Raw genomic sequence first — 20,246 nt, forward strand, 5'->3', positions numbered from 1 at the left:
AAATGTATGCCTTATTAGGGCCACTAGTTGTTGCTCTTGAACCCATATTTCCCATTTCCAAAACACTGTGGATCTTTCATGTTATAAGTCACGTTGGAAATGTATATCGGAATGTTATCAGAAAGACATTTGGTCGTCATTGGTAGCATTGTGTGCTTAGCCTTACATATTGATCCTGTCACCATTGAGAGGAATTTTTTCCCTTTGCCCAGCTCTGGTTTTGCTATCTGCCGTTGTTTGGAAGGCTGACTGACCGCTGCAGCAGCAGACAGGGCCTTGTTATGGTGTCGCGGCTAACCTAATAATGTCTGTGTTGCTCCTGTCTACAGCTGGGCTCTAACGTGGAGTACATACAGAACATGCTTGGAAACTTGCAGCGTCATTGTAACCATGACAGCAATGAGCTGGACATTTTATTTGCAGCGCAAGTTGGTGAGTGCAGCATGCTTCCATGCTAAACAGTTGTTTTGCTGCGTTTGCTGCCAGAAAGTGGCAGCTCAGTCGGACCTTGCTGCAGTGTTGTACAAGTTGGGCCCTTTCGTTCTCGAGTAAAACCCGGTTTCACCCAATTCTTGCACCCCATTCACATTTCATAAAGAGGAAATGAAACCCGATTTCTGCCCAAAATTATGACTTCAATAGATTGTGGTTTGGCAGTGCGTTGCTGGGAGCCGTGTGGGTGCCTTGTGCTTTTCGTTGGTAGATTTCATTGATGGTAAAGTTAGAAAAGTATGTTTCAGAAATGAGAGGCCAGGACACAGGTATTGACTGGGTGCCTTATTGCCATCATTTTATCAGGCATTGCTCACACTAATGACATTGTACCGCATGACCTTTGGGAATTTAAAATCGCTGCTGCAATGTTGATTGAATGTTCCCAGCAGTGTACAAACAAAGCAGTCAGGTGTAGCAGATGCACAAGTGCTGTTCATATAACATGGTGGTAATGTATGCAATGAAATAACTGATACAGTTCCTGATATGACTTGCCAATTCTTAATTATGAAAATTTAGAGGAATAGGTGGGCAATTTATTTCCTGCACAAAAACAAGTGCCAATAGTTTTTATTCTTGTGTTGCAGAATATAAAACGAATATGACCAAAATTGAGAAGATATTTGTTGAATGACCCAATTTATGCCCGAATTTAGCTTTGAACACAGTGCCCAATTTTCAGCCTCTAAATTCCAGCAGGAAAAAGTGAAATTAAACTTGGTCCAAGTGCTAAATTTTGCTTAACCCTAAACCTCATCACGTCTAAGCTGGATCAGGAAAGAACAGGTTGAACTAGATGGGTGCCATCTGTTTTCAGAAAGCAGTCAGCTTTGGTTGCTTTTCCAATTTAGACACCAGCACCATGATGCAACTTTCAAACACTGTTAGCAGCTGCATCACAACATATAGGAAGCGTTGCAATGACAGTTCTGCTGCTTGAGGTGTCAAAAAGATTGCCTACAAATTTCTTGATTTTGTCCAAAAATATGGACAGCCCCCCCCCCCCCCTCCTCCTCCTCCTCCTCCTCCTCCTCCTCCTCCAAAATGAGAAAATGGTCCTTGTTTGAACTTCTCAGCTGCGCTAGCACAGATCCAAGTTTTTCCTCCAACTTGCTGCAGCCCTTCTGCATAGTGCCGGCTCTTCCAATTACCATTGCTTTCTACCTCTCTCCCATGGCCTTTTGCTTGAAATTTCTCCGCTCTACTGATTGTAGTGATGAATCGATCGCACTGCCTAGTATTCTGCTCGCCACATGTTGCAAGTCGCGTTGCTTAGTGTGATCAGTGCCAACGTACAAGCTTGCATCGTCATTGTCAGGCTGGCTCCTGGTCATATTTTTGTTCGATGCTGCCATTGTCGCTGCAAAGTGTGTGAAAAATGAAATAACTTGGCCAGTGTGTAGCATGAGCTCAAGAAAGCAACCACTTGGGCCCATATCATGCCCTTGACCTGCATGAGGGCTTGTCCAGGGACGCACCTATGGCTGAAGCCGTGGGAGCGGTTGTGGGATTGAATTGCGACACAAAATGTCATTGAACCCACTATCCACGAGCAGCATCACTACCATAACATGCTTGATTTGGTGACTCTAGTGCATCCTCGAATTCTTACTGTGTGCCCTGTTACACCTCAAGCTGGGTGCGGCAACTTTAGTTCCAAAAACCACTCTACTTTTGGAGCAATTTCTTGTCCATTTGAACTTGTGAAGTAGTATACTTGGTATTTTGTGACACTGCTACAGTTGCAGATGAACTGCAGCCAGAAGCGATGGCCACCTTTCTTCTTCCTCATAACAAACTGAAATTTATTTTGTAACGCATCCTGTAAGGCCAATTTGGGTCTTTGTATGGGTGCACTTTAACTGGATGCGCCCTGACATGCGGTGAGCTACAGGGACAAAGCAGCGAAAAGCTCACTTCACTTTCTTTGCATGTGGTGCGCGGTACTTGGCAGTGTCGCCATCTGCAGTGCACCTGCAAAACAACTGGGGCAGGGGCACTCGATGTCCGACTAAGTTGGCACTTCTACCTAGTGTGCTCTGTGCGTAGTTCAGTAATATGTGCACTTGCTGGTTTGTGAATTTTGTTTTATTAGTACCGGCTCACACACATACCACACTCTCTGCTACTTCACTTTTCTGTTGCGGTGCTGTGGTGACAAAGGGTCATGGCGTTCTCTCCATCCTCTTCCAAACGTGCAGGCACGGTTTGTCTAGCGAAGTTTCCTCACGACAAGCTGTGGTACCGGGCTCTTGTGGTGAGGCTTGTGTCACAATCAGAAGTGGAGGTGCTCTACGTTGACTACGGAAACCAGGAAGTGGTGCCCATCTCGTGGGTGCGCCGTGTCCCCGACAAGTTCATGCGCCTTCCCATCCAGGCCATTCCTGTGATGCTGGCTGACGTAGCCCCGGCCACGGGCGACAGCAGCTGGCCTGACGAGGTATGCTGTGTGCACTGTGCTTCTTTCGTAAGTGCCACGTGCACCTCTGCACAGCATTGATGAGAGGCTTGCGTCTTGTTTCTGTTTTGGTCACAAAGGGCTTCTAGCAGTCTGCTATCTAAGTAAAGCCATCAAGACCTGAATGTGAGAAGTCGAATTTGTCACCCACTAGCAGAGGTTTGGTATATCAAGTAGGGGTGTGTGAATATTCGAAATTTCGAATATGAATCGAATATTCCCGAATAGTCGCCAGCGATCATATACTACGCAGACTTTCATAAATTCGGTTGTGGCAAAACCACAATATCTGGGCAGATTAGCTGATGATCCAGTTAAAAATTCCAGGAAAAAGATACAGAGGTCCTATTCCCTTCCTTTTCCGTCGTTTATCATGCGGTCCGATCGCATTCAGTCGCCGCTAGGCTTGACCTAATGCGAAATTCCGCAAGTGGGCTTTCCCACATATCATCTGTGCTGCGAACAAGATGGCCGACGGCCTGCTTCGTAATACGTTGCACATTTAATGCCCAAATCTGAACAATGCATCTTGTCGCCTCAGCCATCCCATTTTGTAAACTACGCTATGCCTATTTGTGGAATTTCGCGGGAGCCTCCTGAAGGGGCACGTCGCGTTATCAGGATAGGGCAAGCGATCTTTTAAAAATACCGCCTTTTGCATGGTGCATTGTAGCCCGCGCACCTCTTTAGTGGGCGTAACGGCAAGCGTGATGATGATCAATCGGAAAGCCCCCTGTCGCTAGGTGAAATAAATAGCCTGGCCGCGTAGTTTTGGTTTCTGAGCTAGTACACAGATGGGCGGTGATATGCTTGTTTTATTGCAAGGTAGATTTTTAAACCCACCTTCGCATTGCAGAAACTTGGTTGAAGCGGGAACGCGCCTCAAAAATTGTTCGTTGTGATGAGAAACTTGTTCCATTACTTTCTATGGCGAGCTGACGGGGAATTGGAAATATTTCGTTGAAACGAAAATTTTGTTGAAGCGACGTTCGTTGTAGCGGGGTTCGACTGTATTATTATCTTGAAATGCTGCAATGGGTCCTCAATTCTACTGTCAATGAAGCTGTTGTGTTTACTGGAGCTGCACTAGTTTACTGCTCACTCCTTGTTCTGCTCTTATTTTTCGCTTTTTGTTGCATGCAAACTCAAAGCATCTGCCTGATGTGCCATCTGCCTGATCTGCATCCGCCACATTCTCTAGCACTATCAGCACAAAGAATGTTGCTGAATAGGATGCCTTGGAATTTGGAGCTCCAGTGCAAACATGACAGAGGTGCATGGATGCCATGGAGCCTGTTGCAGTTACCATCTTTATGGGCCAGCCCAGCCTATGACCCGGCTAATTGCACCTCACACAAAATAGTGTTTAATTTCCTGTCTTTCTTTGTGATTCTTCAACTTGCGGTGACATACTGTGGTAGTATTGTTGACAAATGGAGGCTTTCACTGCTGCACGGAGGACTGTGTGTGTTAAGGGGGGACGCGGGGATCAGATCGCGAAAATCGCGGAAAAAATCGATTTTTGGAAAACGGCAGATTCGGATTCTGCATTACCTTTTCTATCACAGCTAAAAAAATTTCCGCCAAAAATAGTCTCTAAGCGTACCTAAAAAATATTTTTCTGACCGCGGGTCGCAAAAAACTGGCCAAAATTCGCGCAAAAACGGCCGATTTCAGAGCGCGATACCGCCGCACCTTCACCGCCGCCTACGGCAAGTTTGGTGTCACTGGAAAGCTTGCTTCACCGCGGTTCTTCTCCCAGTGGAACCACGTGTCTACGATAAAAAATAAATGCACAGACGTGAAAAATACGAGGGCACCCGCGAAGTCGCAGCTAGGCGCCGATTGGCCGCGCCAGTCACGTGGTGCTCAGCGCGCCCTGCGATTGGCTGCCGAAAGGCATGCCGCTTCTCCGGTTGTCTGCTGCGCGCGCGCTTCGCGAAAACGGTAGTTTGCGATTCAACTCGTGCTGTCCGTTCTGCATTTTCAACTCATCTGCTGCGTGTGGTTTCGTATATGAGCCCGCGATAGAGCGTCGCACGGGCCAGAAGTACAGGACGAAGTATGCTTACGGGAAGCGTAAGCGCAAGCCTCCTATTCCAAAACAGAAGCGGCCAGCAGCAACTGAACCGCACGAACGGAGGTCCGCTCCGATATCCAGTCACGCCGATGTGTCGTCGGAAGCAAGCCTGCCCTTGGGATCAGCGACCAGTAGTGAATTTGGGGGCCTGGCGCCGTCCGCTAGCCATGACATCGCAGTGCAGTACCGACCCGGACACAGTTCCGTTTTTGCGGCGGCGAGTGGCGGTGCGGTGCCGGTTCAACGGGATGACGGCGAAGTTTTGCCTAAGCAGAAGCACACCGTTCAGGTGCACCTGCCCTCGGAATCAATGACCGGCAGTGAATCTGGGGACCCGGCGCCGTCCACAAGCCGTGACATCGCAGTGCAGCACCGGCCCGGGCAAAGTTCCGTTTTTGCGGCGGCGAGTGACGATGCGATGCCAGCTCAACGGGATGACAGCGAGCTTTTTCCAAAACAGAAGCGCACCGTTCAGGTGCACCTGGAACCACGTTTTGTGACCTTGGAAGCAGCTGAGGAGCAAGCGTGCAGCGTCCGTGCTACACTTCGCGCGGTGTCGTCAACGGAGCGCAAGTTCGGGTTCGCGCGGCAGACAGAGGAAGAATCGGCCCCAGATGAAGATGAATTCACATTAATTCAAGCTAGTGTAATGAATTCGATAATAGGGTCTTTACTGTGCCCAAAGTGCTCTAAGAAGAGGTTGTCAGTGAAGCACGAGACTAAACTGGGCCTAGCAGTAAAATTGGCGCGTTCCTGTGGTGCTTGCGGCCCTATTGCTTCACATTGGTCATCAAAAAGGAAGTCTGAAGGAAGGACTTTTGAGGTCAATATAAGAGCTATGCAAGCCATCAAGACCATTGGAAAAGGGCCCACTGCCCTGAACGACTTCTGGGCCACAATGAACGTCTCACATCGTGGGCTGCATCAAAAAACCTATCAGGGCCACCTAAAAAAATTGTTTAAACCTGGAGCAGAGGAAGCTGCACAAAACATTTTTGCAGATGCTGTACTTGCTGTAAAAGACGTCTACAGCAAGATGCAACCATCCAGCCCAAGTAACATAACAGTTGTGTATGATGGCACTTGGCTTACACGAGGCCACAGCTCTCACATTGGTGTAGGATGTATTATCGAATTTTATACCGGGCTTGTGCTGGATTGCACCGTACTGTCAAATTTCTGCCTAGGGTGCTGTCAGCAACCAGCGGAGAGTGACCCTAGCTATGGCACTTGGATTGAGCAGCATCAGTGCCAGAAAAACACAGATGTTGCCTCAGGTCAGATGGAGGTGGAAGCTGCACTAATACTTTTCAGGCGTTCTTTCAGCAGCTATGGCCTTCGCTACACGAATGTCATATGTGATGGTGACAGCTGAACATATCTTGCACTCTGCAAAGATGAGGTATACGGCTTTATACCCCTGACTAAGGAGGACTGCATTAACCGTGTGCAGAAGAGGATGGGCACTGCACTCCGCACACTGGTTGCAAGAGCAAAGAAAGGGGAGCCATTGGGTGGGAAAGGTGGACTTACGCAGGACCTAATTAAAAAACTGACCAATTACTATGGTTTAGCCTTGCGCAGAAACACCGAAGTCAGTGACATGCAAAGGGCCGTGATGGCCACATAGTACCATGTGACATCTACAGATGACGAGCCTCATCATGAGCTGTGCCCACCTGGCCCTGACAGTTGGTGCAGACATAGGTCAGCACAGGCCGAAATGGAGCCACCACCGCCTCATAAGTACAAGCTACCAAGACGTGTAGCAGAGGCATTGCTACCTGTCTACCAACACCTGTCTGACCCGCAACTGCTGGAGCGTTGCAAGGGCAACAAGACGCAGAATGCTGCAGAAAGCTTACATTCTGTCATCTGGTCAATGATTTCCAAAGATCAGCATGCTTCATTGTTTGCAGTGGAGACTGCAGTCCATGAAGCAGTTGCACGCTACAACTTTGGTAACTTGCGTGCCTACACTGAAGTATGCAAGTCTGTGGGCATCAAACCCGGTAGCCTTGCCCTTGAGAGAGCTCAGGAGAAGGACAAACAAAGAAAAAGAAAAGCATGCAGTGCAGAAAAAACGAAAGAGCAAAGGCATAAGAAGACCCCTGCAAGCAAAGACACCAAGTATTACAGCCCTGGGGCATTCTGAAGAACATGTGGCGGCTGTGCAGCTTTAGAGCCAGTTTTCTCAGAAGTGAGTTTTGAGCCGACTCCTGCTTGCAGAAAGCATAGAACAACTATGCCTTGTCGGATTTGCATGAGGTTTATTGCGTTGTATTTCTTAGTGCAGTGACATTCCTATATTTTTTAATAACTATCTAATTTTTTTACTGCTTAGCTAAATTAGCGCGTTGATAACGACCTCATTTTTCAGACATGGATATGTTGTCCTATGTAAAAAAAATTAAGAGTGATAAAATTATTTGGGAAATGTCACTGCATGAACTATTCATTTTGCTAAAATATAAAAGCAACTGTGGGCTTCTACCATGTTTTTTGTCATGCCAGGCTTTCTGCAAGTTGAGTGCAAATAAAAATTTGTAATATCAAAACTACTCAAGATATATCAATGCAACTTTGTATTTAGTCATTCTGCACACTTTCCAATAACCATGCCAAATTTCATTGCTCTACTACAAAAAATAAGGAAATTGACTCCGATCCCCACCTCCCCCCTTAACATGTCAGAGGCTTTGCTGCACTCAGTGGTGTCGTGCATATTTTAAAGCGTTGCCTCTCATATGATATCGACATATTCATTACTTCCATATTTCTGGAAGCCATCTCCAATTTTCCAAGCCCTAGGTTTGAGCAGGCGGGGATTGCGATACAAATCTAACATTTCATTTTTTTCATTTTCGTGAGGTTTCGAACTCCCCTGTCACGTTATATTTTTGTTTGCGTCATGTACATGTAAATATGATAATCCAGCTTTGCTTCATGAGAAAAACTTTTTTCTATTTTTTGGGCCTACCTGGCTGAGGACTGTTTAGCGCCAAGTGGGAATGGTCGTGTTAACTGTCGACATAAGAAAATAGTTGCTGTGGTAGTACAGTAAAACATTGATGATACGAATCTCACAGGGTTAAGAAAAGCATTTGAATGATCTGAAATTTGTACAATCTGAAAATGAACAAATCCTTATGCACAAGCTTAGGAAATGCATTCATGGTCTCATTACGGCTACAGGATTTATTTACAGCCTGTCGACCACCCCTCAGCACTCATGATGCATTCTGCGTGACTGGAGATTACAGTGTCCACAACGTGCATCAGTGCATTCTGCGCTACTGGCAATCCCAGCGTTTGCATTGTGAGGGCAGCACTTCGTGCTTCCAGTTGTGCTCACAGCTCCCATGTTGCTGGTGCGGAAGGGCATTCGGAACACCGAAATTCTGTTCACAATACATTTTGGCCAGCAAGTTTTGCAAGTTCTTATTAGCCGTAATCGCATCATCAAGATTGTGCTGTCCTGAAAAAAAAAAAAAAACAGCAGCTTCGAAATGGAAAGCATGACAAGTACTTTATATAAGATCGTAATTATGGTGGGGCTGTGGCTGATGGCAAGGTGGATTTGCATACGAATATAGGACAGTAAATAATTTTGTGAACGAGGTGGAAAATACCATTTGCCCAAAATATTTTTATTCATAGAAAGCTTACAGATCCGCATTTACTTACTTACTTTCTTTTTCTTTTTTTTTTAAGGCAAAGACCAGGCTGCTTAAGCTGACCCTGAACCACCATCTTTTAATGAAGGTTCATGGTAAGTATTACTTTTTACCGAATATGATTAGTTATCCCTTTCGCTGTTTTCACAGCAGTCTTTCTGGCTTTTTTCTCCTGTCACAGCGCAAGGCGAAGAATGTGAGCGTGCTAAAGTGACACTGTACATACCTGGCAGGGATAACGTGGACACATGTGTAAATGCTATCCTGGTCAAAGACGATCTTGCAGTCAGCACTGGACCACTGTAAGCATTTTTCTTTTTCATACTTTCTGTAAATATGCTCAGGATAAGGGCATGCTTGTATTCGAAATTTTGAATAGTTTGTGAATACAGTATTTGTGATTCGATTTGCTCGACATCTCTTCTACTTTGAGCTTTTCGAATCTTGTGAGCAATCAGAAATTATGAAATTTCTTTATCTGAACTTGCAACATTTCCAAATGACAGTATGTTACATGTGTCACATGATTCCTATGTTCTCATAGAATCAACAAACAGCCAGAATGCAGCAAAAGCATGCATGCGGTAGGCTTTGCACAACACCAGTGTGCTGATAAGCATGGAATGCTGATGCAGCATGGCCACTGGCGCGGGACACCTCGCGGCGCTTTATTGAAACATGCCATGATACAATGCCATGATGACATTGCCTTGTTAAATCACTCAGGGGGTTTATTACCAAGCATGATCAATGACTTAGACGGGCAAAGCAGAATGGTGGGTCTAAAAATTAATATTCAGGAAACTTGATGTTCAACACTCTCGTAAGGGTAACAGCAGATAACGATTGATAGCGAGGTGCTGGAGGTGGTAAGGGAATGCGTCTGCTTAAGGCAGGTAGTGACCACAGATCCGGACCATGAGAGTGAAATAACTATAAAAATATGAACGGGTGGAGCATTTTTGGCAGGTGCTGTCAGATCATGAATGGCAGTTTACCAATTTTCAGGGTTGGGGAAGCTGCACCAGTTGTGCCATTTTGACACAGAGGTGATTTTCTGCACTACGCTGTACCGAAAGAAATAATTGGCCGAAATTGCACCAGCTTGCACCAAAAAACCCAGACAACCTCGACACGACTTTTTTGTCCTGTATATGTCACAGCTTTTCGGCACCTAGGGGTGTCTGAACATTCGAAATTGTTTGCGAATGATTTGCGTCACACTAAGTATTCAATCCCTAAAAATATTCAGAAATAGCGGAATTAATTTTTATCTGAACTAGCAGCCAGCAATCGCGGATTCCAGACGGCGTTCACTAGTTGCAGCATTTCACACTTGTCCAATCAGTTAGCTTGCTCTTTCCTCGTGGAATCAACAGTCATAATGCGTGGTAACCCTCGCTTCCTTCTGCATGCTTCCTTTCTCGGTCTGCCCAGCCATCATTTTTCTTTGAAGTGGATTCTGTCGTGGCCTAGCTTCTCAACGGCCAAGCGCAGAAATTGGTTGGCTCGTGACAGTATGCAGTGCCACCTGCGGACCAGGCCAACTGCCAGATGATGGCACTTATTTCGAATTTTCACTTGCCAGATTTTCATATTGCCACAAATCTTTGTGCTGTTTGTTCATGTTCAAAAGCTGCTGGCACTCTGTTCTATCATTTGCTTGTGGCGCGAGATGTCGACCAGACTTATCTCGAATGATTGAGGCCACGTTCACTGCTTCCACTTTTGTTCCGGGTTGTTGTAGCTGCTTTGATGCCTTATCTCAACAGTTCCTTGCCAGCTTTAAATTGAGCGTGGCCAAGAGCGGTTGGCATGCATTCTGTTCAACGACCACCAAGCACGTTTGTTGCTATCACCGCTGCCGGATCATTCAGTTCGTTGTGGGCGCAGGTCAGCCCGATAAACAATTTCCTTTGGAAGCCCTTTTTCGCTGTCTTCCTCACTGCCGGACTGCCGTCACAACAATTTGACACTATACCCTTACTTACGATTTCAGTCTTTCTTTAGTGTGACTATGATGAACTTTTGCGAATTTAAATTTCTTCTGACAGTTCAAAATCTAAGAGAGAAAAATGCCGTGGAGAAATATGTGAAGCTTGTTCACGAAGTCTATTCAGGAAAAGTTTTTTAAGACCCTCATCCCCCGATAACTGTATTAGTATTCACACGCCTCTACCACTGCAGAATGTTTGAATGGATTCTGGTGGGCTGGCAATGCATGAGACTAGGCGTGGGCACTCATAGACGAGTCGGGTATTAAACCAAATATGTGTAACTAATTTTTCTGATCCATAACTAAGAGAACTTCTTGTTGGGCTAGTTTGTAATATATAACTAAGTCAGCTGGTTCTTATGCATGTTCATGTTGCTACATGTATTTTGCAAGCACCTGCGTTCTCCTACTTATTGTGTGGTAACAAATAAGTGGTAAAAATTCTGCAAAAAGATTTCATGAGACGACTTCAAATAGCTGTGCTCTGCACTCAGCAAATTACTATTAATGATGCAAGATGTACTATACCGTTCCTTAATCACTTGCTCATGTGCAGAAGCTGTAGAATGGCACATTACAAGCATGTCTCTTCAGCCCAGGAAACATGAGGAATATAGGAAACTACATTTTTTTTACTTTTGTGGGATGTAGAAAGAAGCAGGAACAGCCACTGTGATGGTAGGTCTCTTTGGTCTAAGCGGAAGGTTTTCGATTTTCCCAGAGATTATGTTGTTATTGTAGTAATAGCTGAAGTTTGTCTTTCCTTACAAAAAACTCATTGAAGTCACATCTTATGGACAACATGCTTCCTTTCTGACCAATTGGTGGCCCTGTGGTCCAGGCCTATGAGAGAGGTGCTTAGGAAGGGGAAGGGTTGCTCAGGCCATTTAAAAAAAAAAATTTTCCTGGGAAAAGGCTAGAAGTCTAATACGCCTATCACACAACGAGTTTCAATGGCCATCGAGTCGAGGGTCTTCGAAATTCTCAATCGCCATCGAACTGGAAGGAGTTGTGTCGCTGCTACACGGCAAATCTCAATGGCCATTGAAATGGTTCTCGTGTCTTGCGCCAAGCTTGTGTGGCGCCACAATAGCTACTTTGAATTTTGCAGAAATAAAAATATTTGATTAATGTATAATAAATGCTGAAATACACGCATACGCGCATGTTGTTTAAAACCCTTTTAATTGCACATACTCGATGGACAGATGCAGACAGATGCAGACACTGCTATAACCACTTTAATATAAGACGAGCCAAAACCAAGCCAGTCCAACTGCGTCAGAGCGCTGCTTCGTCAGGCTTAAGACCCGGGAAATCGCTTTGATATCTGAAAAACGAGCTATTTGTCCCTTGAAACTTTATGCGAGGGTAAGAATGGGCAAATCGAAGGCGAATACAACAGCTTAGAACACGATATTGCTTTGAGGGACTAGCGAGCGACAAAGCTGTTATCGCTGTGAAGCGAGCGGGCAGGGCGCCGCTATGTTATCAACGGTAAGTACGCAAGCAACGCAAAGACCGCAACGCAAAATTAATGTGCTTAGCGCGCTTAAAACCAGTCTGATACAAATTTAAAATATTGTACAGACTGCTTGCATTAAATTTTAGGCGAATAATGTTTGTTCATGCTTTTATACCATGAATGTGTCGTGTGCGAAAGTGCGCTTGGCGTCGCTCGAAGCGACGCTAGCAACCTTGGGCAGCGCTCGAAGGCCCTCGAAATCTCGATAAGTTCCGCGCTGCTCCGTTGACTCGATGGCCGTTGAAACTGCCCTTATAGCAGCACTCGATCGCCTTTGAGTCGATAGGCTATCGGTTCGAGGGCCTTTGAAATGCCCGTGTGACAGGGCTATTAAAGGTTCTTCCCTAGTTGCCTGTGCACCTCTTTGTGGTGCCTCTCAATAATGATGCTACTGTAACGTTTTCATTGAGAAAATAGTATGAGAGCTTTTGAGATGGCCTTATTTATGTCTTCCTTTGAGTGCTTTCTTTTTTTGTCTTCTCTTGTGACGCCATTATTTTTATTGTTATTATTTTGTGTGTGGAGAGTGAAGGGACTCTAGTATTTAACGTAGAGCAGTATTCCCTCTAGCTTGAAAATTGCTCTCCTGTGCGGTTTATTGACACAGTGTTCTGCCCTTTCACAGGTCCCTAGTGGAGCAAGTGCCCACCTTGAAAGCTCACCTGCTTGTCCAGCAAAAGAGCTCAGTCGTTGAAGTTTACGAAGGAACCAAGGCAGCGAGTAAGCACCGGAAACGACTGGCTGCCACTCTTCACAGCTCCGCACCACCACCGCCATCGCGACATCCGCCTAGGCATTCTGCAGACAAGGACTCGGCCACTGTGCTGATGGCTGCTCTGGAAGTGCATCTTGCCAAGCCTGAGAAGGAGCCGTCCGTTGAGCGTCCAAGGGAGAATTTTGTGCCAGTGCATGTGACCTACCCGAAGTCCCCACAGCTTTTCTACCTGCGACAGCTGGAAGATAGGAAGAGCCTCGAGTTGCTGACCTCCCGTCTGCAGAGCGCTTGGGACATGACAGGCAGCAGCGGAGACTCCAAAGAAAACTGGGAGGTGGGTGACTGGTGCGCTGTCAAGTGTGGCTTTGAGCGGGCTCGTGCCAAGGTAGTCATGGTGGGAAAAGAGGACCTGGAAGTGTTTCTTGTGGACAGTGGCAAGCAGGTGGTTGTGCCAAAGAACGAGGCCCTTGTGTTACCAGAATGTCTAAGTGCAACACCACCATTTGCCAGAAGTTGCCACCTGGCCAACATGATCCCAGCTGGCGGGAGCAAGAACTGGTCCAAGACTGCAGAAGAGTTCTTTGCAGAGCAGTTTATCACAACAAACAGAATCTTCATGGTGCAGATGGGGGAAGAGGTCAAAGGCTCCCTTCCAGTCGACATCATGATAGAGGAAATCCCTGCGGTTGGTGCTTTGGAGCCAATCAGGAAAGAGTACCACAGTGTCAGGCAGATGCTCAAGGATGCTGGCTTTGGCTTCATTTCCAAGAGCAGCGCCAAGGCAGAGAAACTTGCAGAGCAAGCAGTGTCTCCAAGCGAACGAGAGGTTCCTCTTGACTGCATACCATGCATAGCTGACAAGCCTGCACCGGCCGCAAACATTGCAGATAATTCAACACTTTTCAGCCACGAGGAACCAGAATCACCAGATATGGAAAGCCTTTGTGTACCTGATGAATCCACACGTAATGAGCCAACAGCTCTTGACATGCCATCCACAGAGGTTGAAGAAAGTGAAAGTGTTGAACAGCAGGGTGTGTCTCCTTCCAACAGCCATGAAGAGCTGTCTCCTAGTCCTCCAGTGGGTGATGCAGTAGTAGCTACTGATCACTTGGATACTGCTGCACATCAATCGAACAGTGCTGCAGATCAGCCAGATGGCACTGCGCATCAGTCGGACAGCGCTGCAGATCAGTTGGGCACTGCTGCAGATCAGTTGCACACTGCTGCAGATCAGTTGCACACTGCTGCACATGAATCGAACGGTGCTGCAGATCAGCCGGATGGCACTGCGCCTCAGTCGGACACTGCTGCAGATCAGTTGGGTACTGCTGCACATCAGCCGGATGGCACTGCGCATCAGACGGACGGTGCTGCAGACTATTCGGGTGGTGCCGCAGACCCGTTTTTTGGCTGTAAAAAGAAGGAAGAATGTGAGGAAGATTCTGCAGGTTCATTGTCTTCTGAGTGTAGTGACGAGGAGGTTAACTTTCTTGTGATCCAAGACGATAAGCCATTATTTAAGTGGCCTGCCCGGGTGTTCCCAAAAGAGAAGCAGCTGTTGGTGATGCCATCTCACATTGATGAAGATGCTGTCATCTACGTCCAGGTGCTTGGCAAAGGTATGAAAATTACAGCTATGAAACTTGCTTAAGCACCGGATGCTCCCTTTGTGGTAAACTTGAAGGGACCGAAAAAACTTGTTCCATGTTGTATGTGTTGATTACCTATTATATAGAAATAATGAATGAAATGACAGCAGCAGGAAGATAATTGCAGAAAACATTAATCACACTTTGACTAGGGCAAGGCAAATTATATGCGGAGCGGTTCAGCAATTTGCTCCGAGGCTGTGAGTTCACTGCAGTGATGAGTGTGAATACTTTTTGGAAGTGCAACAGAAATGTGGTTTAATGCAACAAAAGTGCTTTTTATTGTAACACATATGTAGCTATTTTTCAGCATATTCAGGTAACTGTTCACTAATAGTGCATGCTCACGGTGAAAAAGGGGGCCCCCTTCAGTCGCCAAGGCAGATTGGCAAATCCTGTTCGCTAGAAACTCCTTTAAGCTCCCTTTGTTTTAGATATATACGTGACACCTTGCCTGTTTCCTTTTGGATAAGTACTAGCTTTACATAATGTGGTTAACCAGGCCATGCAGCTAGTATAACTAACCTTTTGTAACTTAAATTATAACTGTACTAGTACTTTAAAAGAGTGGTACATTTTGTGTCACTAAAATTGAGGTGGCATTTTCGGTGGTTAATCTGCAAGACAGGAGTATTTTTAGTCTTCTGTGCTCTCGTTGGAGACTACTTTTGGAACTACTATAAAGGTGTGTCAGAGTCTGAGTGTAGCAAGGAATGTTTAGAGGTATCATTTCCTTAGAGTAGATTTGTTGTAAATTTCATTTTTCAGGGCTCTGAACATAGTGTGCACAAACAAAAGCATGTACAGCATAAGCATCTATGCCCCATACTGGCTGTGCTAGGGTGTGTGTGATAGCTGTTGCTATTGGGCATCTAAGCCTCCAACAGTTGTCGGCACGTGGTTTTGGTGATAACTTTACGATCCTTCCAAACAAAGCTAATTGACCAGACATTTATGTCGTTTCTTTTTATCCTCTATATACTTCTGATTTAAATGTTTTGTGTGCTTGCAACATTCCTAAATTTATTTAGCCAGTCTTACTGATTAACTGTTTAAGAAATTAAAATGCAGTGTGGTATGCTGGCATCATTCATATTCTACAAGTTTCATTCTTCCAGACTGTAAATTCTTGATCTGAGCTATGTGAGAAACCTTTTGTTGTGGTTTACTGAGCATAGAGCGAGCGAGTAGGTTTCAGGGCTGGCTCTTAGAAGAGGCCTATAGAAGAAGCATGAAGCAAAACATTTATCGGCATTTGTTTGCTGTCCTGTGCAGTTCGTTTTACTCGAAAAATTTGTTTGGTGCTCAGGAGGCACCCGAAAACTTCGTTGTTGGTTTTTTCCTGTGTTTCTTACAATTTCTCACCATTTTTTGCCTGTTGTGTTGGGACGGCTTATGTATCGCAGAAAACAAAAAGGCACCATTGACTGGTTTTCTTGTGCTACAGCTGGAAACAATGTTGGTCAGTCTGTCGCAGCAAAAAGAACACGTAAAGGATACAGGACTAGGCCATTCTGGCTTCTCTTCTAATATGCCCCCATGCTCCCCCTTACGCACACACACACCCTTTTTCATGCAGATATTGAGGTCTACAAAACGATGAAACAGAAGCTCAAGGAGGCATACTGCGATCGACCGAAGCCTCAACACCGCACACTGCGTGTGGGCCAGGCCTGCATTGCGCGCTACTCCTGTGACCTCCTCTTCTACCGAGCAGTCATCCTCAATTCTGGAGAGAAAGGCATTGAGGTCTGTTCGGAGATCTTTTGGTACTTCCTGCGAGAGATTTTCGTGGCCCCCATCAGATTTGCCTTAATAGCGATACAATGTGTTCCAGAGCGATAGCTTTTAAGAATCTGAAAGGAGACCCTCAACTCTCGCAGATAGAAAATGCCAATGTGGCATAGGTATCAAACAAGACAGTCTTTGATAGGAATCAACTTGGAGCAGTCTTAACTATTATAATTAGTTCACTTATTTCCTGCATGCAAATGCTCTTAAAAATTTCCACCATTACTTAGTGAGTTACTGGTTTTGTGTTCAGCATGCATTCAGTTGTGTACGGGCATTTGACGTCTTTGTTGCTGTCGTGAATGCAAAATTATGGAATTTAGTTCGTTGCCCATTTAAATGCTACTCTTTCTCAGAATGTTTCCATTTTTTTCCACATTTTAATTGTTATATATGCTTCAATGTAATTACTCAATACTACTCGGTGGGCTGTCATTTCATCAAGCTTTGCGAATTTTGTAAGTTTTAGCCAAGTATGCCAAGCAGCCAACACAACTGGCAAGGAAGGGGCTGTGCTTTGGAACCAAGCTGCTTTGCCATGTAAACAGTAATTGATCTTATTTTTTTAAGGTAGACATCTCAACAGTCAAAGCAGAAATCTGGGCTAGTTGGTTACGATTCATTATAAACGTTAAGACTTGCGCTTAAGACTTAGTGCTCGTCCTGTCTGATTCTTTTCTATGTCCACGTTTTTAAGCGCCAGTCTTGCGTTTATAATCTCATCAAAAAAAGTCTATTGTGGTGTACTCAAAAGTTTCACAATGGCACGTTTATTTTTTCTCTATTTTTATGCTGTCTACAGTTATATTAGGCCTTTGTGTTGGAGGCAATGACTCGGCAATCTTATTTGAATGGTGGGGGTGTGTTAAGTGGGTGTCTGCAGTGCCATTTACAATGCACAGCATGAATTCTTGCTCCCAGGAAATGAAATGGAAACTGAGAGGCAGAAAATGTGCCAGTATGAATTTGAGGCATATTTATACGTACCATGGCTTAATTTCGTTGTTTCTGAGGTGTGACTTGTTTCATATTCTGAAAGTATTAGTGAAACGTCTCATGTCATTTCTTCTTTACCATACTGACATTGACTACATGGGAGGGAAAACTCGAGGTAGAATGGTTATTCAGTGTGATTTTATTATTGCAGGGGTCATGTACTATATTTATTTCCATGTGCAGGTATCTGTGACAGTGGCTCAAGTGGTGACTTGAAGAGCATTGTTCTTCGTGAATATGCTTGCAAAGAAACAAGGGTATTTCTTGAACTGTTCATCTCATCTTTGTTTCCAGGTCCGGTTTGTTGACTATGGCACGACAGAGTATGTCAGCCCTGACTACATTTTTACGGACCTGATGTTCGAAGATGTGCCTTTACTGTGTCTGGAAGTTGAGATGTACGGGTTGAAGCCAGTGAGTCGCTGTTCATCCTTGTGTTCCTTACATCCCTGTTTCACAGATTTCTCAGTTCCCTGTCATCAGTTTCCATTTCCTTTAATACTGGTTCTCTGCTGCTGAAGTGTCGCAGTTCTTTCAGACTTTGAAATGTGCCACTGTAGCAAGGGTGCAGACCTCTGGAGTATAGGGGTGGGTGGGTAGTTGGTGGGTGGAGGCCTTGGAGGGCAGAGGAGGATGGTAGCGATCGCATTAGAGTGTGCCGTGAAGGCGAAAACTGTCCCACATTAGCATCTGTGTGTAGCCTTCACTTGCCAATTATGACAGGTGGCAGGTGTTATTAGGGGGCTTTTCCTCTTCCCACCTGCCATGATTGGCACATAGAAGGTGGAAAAAGGGAAAACCTTGTCCACTTTGGGGGGACGGGGAGCGGCCGGACTAAGAATGACTTGGCAAAAATGAATAAAAGAAGCGGTTATGAATACAAGTGGAATACAAATGGAATATAATCGGAACAGGAATGTAATTGGAAAAATTAAGGTGCCTAAAAATGACTCGCAAAATTAAAAACAACTGAGAATGCCTCAGCAAAATTAAAGATGACTAAGAATGACTTATCAAAATTAAAGATAACGGAGAATAGCTCATTAAGAGGTTAAGTTGCCAAAGCAGAGCTTTTGTGTGCATGAAATATTGATGCTTGAACCACAATGCACGATGGACAATGGAGGCTGATCAGTGACCCAGACACAGCCAGTTGGGCTTGTCGTAAAAGTGGTGTCAAGGCATCTGTAATGTGTGTCTCATTACTACGTAAGCAGAGTCGAAAAGGCGAATGCGGTCGCATTTCCTCAGCACCAATCCACTTGATCACCTCAAAATTTTTACCGATGGGTGCTTCTAGAGGGAGGAGGCCTCACACATAGACAGACCATGGACTTTTTTTGGTGAGAAAGACTATACTGCTAACACAGCAGCAGTATTGAAATGCAAAAGGTGGCAGGTAGGCTTGGGTGCCTTCTCCTCACTGCACCTAATGCAGCAAACACCTACTTGCATGATGGTTGCGCATGTTGGTTGTATAATGGATATGGGGATACATGCGCCCATACACGCAGGATACACTTATAGAAAAATGAAGGAGAGTGCGGTAGAAAGGAGTTATTGTCTCATAATGCTTCCAATCAAACCTGTTTTGAGAAACAGAATCATTTACAGCAACTTTATACACATTGATGATTTTCACGACCTAGAGAAGGCTGTGGAAATGTATTCAACATGGTGTTGCTATGGACAACTGCTTCTGGGGTCAGCTAGGCAGAAGCGTGCTTGTTTTAAAAATTTTTGATAAATTTGCACTTTTTTGTTGATAGTGGCAGCCTCAAGTGAGCCAGATGGTCTCGTTTCTCAACTGTGGAAAGGAATATGCTAGATAATGAATGAATTAATCATTTTCTGGCATTTGAAACCATCCGGTGTGAAAGCGGAGTGCTGGACGGATGACGCGTTTTGGATAGAATAGATAGGTAATGAAGACTCCTGTACAGTGGGCAGCTGACCAATCTAGAAGCTTTGTTTGAGACATTAAGGGGGGACGCAGGTCTTTGGGACCAAAAAATCTCGAAAAAATGACTTTTCAATTTGGTCATAGTTGGATGTGTCTCATCATTTCCCATCTTAATTTCAAGTTTCATGGCTGAATACCGCGTAGTTCACGAGAAATTGACACGCAAAGATGCAGTTTTGACAAGAGAGCTCACGAAAATTAGTTAGAAAATGCCCGTTTTGCGTCGCGTGTCGTATCAAAAGTAGCCAGTGCAGCTAGGTGACTTTGATCTCGTTTGAAAGAGCGATACCTCAGCTTTCTTTCCCGCCAGAACGAAATGTCTACTGCGATTGATCGCCGAGAAAAAGACAGAAAACAAAATATAAAATGTGGCAATACTATTGGCTGTTGGACACCACGTGGCAAAATTCAAGCGCCTCATTGGCCGGCGCCAGTTTTTTGAACGCTGCCATTTTGAAGAAGACCACTGTGGCGTGAAATCGTATTGGAAGTTCGCAGCTCGCATAAGTTTGGGAAAAAACGTAAAAAAGGCCGCAGAAAGTAAGCGGAAGACACAAGTTCGTCGGCAGTGATGTCAACCAGCAGCAGCGGAGTGCCTGAGCGTGGACCGGCGGATGACGCGACCTTGGCAGCCGTTCCGGCGTTCGTTCCGAGCGCGGTGCATATCGCGGCTGCAGCGGATGTTGGAGAGCAGGAGGATGGTCGTACTTCACAAGCAGTGATCGGAAGAGGGAATAACGAGGCACAGGAGTGCAATTCGGCGGTCGTGATAAGCTCTTCTTTACCAGCTTCGGCGTCCGCCTTCGACACGGTGCAAATTGCGGGCTCGGGCGAGATTGGCAGCAGCGGGTCAGAGTAGACACATTTCTGCACAGCGCTGATCACAAGGATTGCGAAG

At 45.4% G+C, this 20,246-nt stretch overlaps 1 protein-coding gene and 1 pseudogene across 1 annotated transcript in view; both read left to right on the forward strand.

Annotated features, from left to right (window-relative positions):
• The window catches only part of qin (tudor domain-containing protein qin), an 86,225-nt gene that overhangs the window by 52,429 nt on the left and 13,550 nt on the right, over nt 1-20,246 (forward strand). Inside the window, exons 22-28 of the mRNA XM_077632184.1 lie at nt 330-432; nt 2,697-2,935; nt 8,748-8,805; nt 8,892-9,012; nt 12,857-14,568; nt 16,178-16,347; nt 17,680-17,799. Of these exons, the coding sequence (XP_077488310.1) occupies nt 330-432; nt 2,697-2,935; nt 8,748-8,805; nt 8,892-9,012; nt 12,857-14,568; nt 16,178-16,347; nt 17,680-17,799 (2,523 nt within the window). The remainder of the gene's footprint in view (nt 1-329; nt 433-2,696; nt 2,936-8,747; nt 8,806-8,891; nt 9,013-12,856; nt 14,569-16,177; nt 16,348-17,679; nt 17,800-20,246) is intronic.
• On the forward strand, nt 4,718-7,201 carry LOC144099100 (uncharacterized; annotated as a pseudogene).

Source organism: Amblyomma americanum, chromosome 7 (genome assembly GCF_052857255.1).
Source record: "Amblyomma americanum isolate KBUSLIRL-KWMA chromosome 7, ASM5285725v1, whole genome shotgun sequence".
Lineage (NCBI taxonomy): Eukaryota > Metazoa > Arthropoda > Arachnida > Ixodida > Ixodidae > Amblyomma > Amblyomma americanum.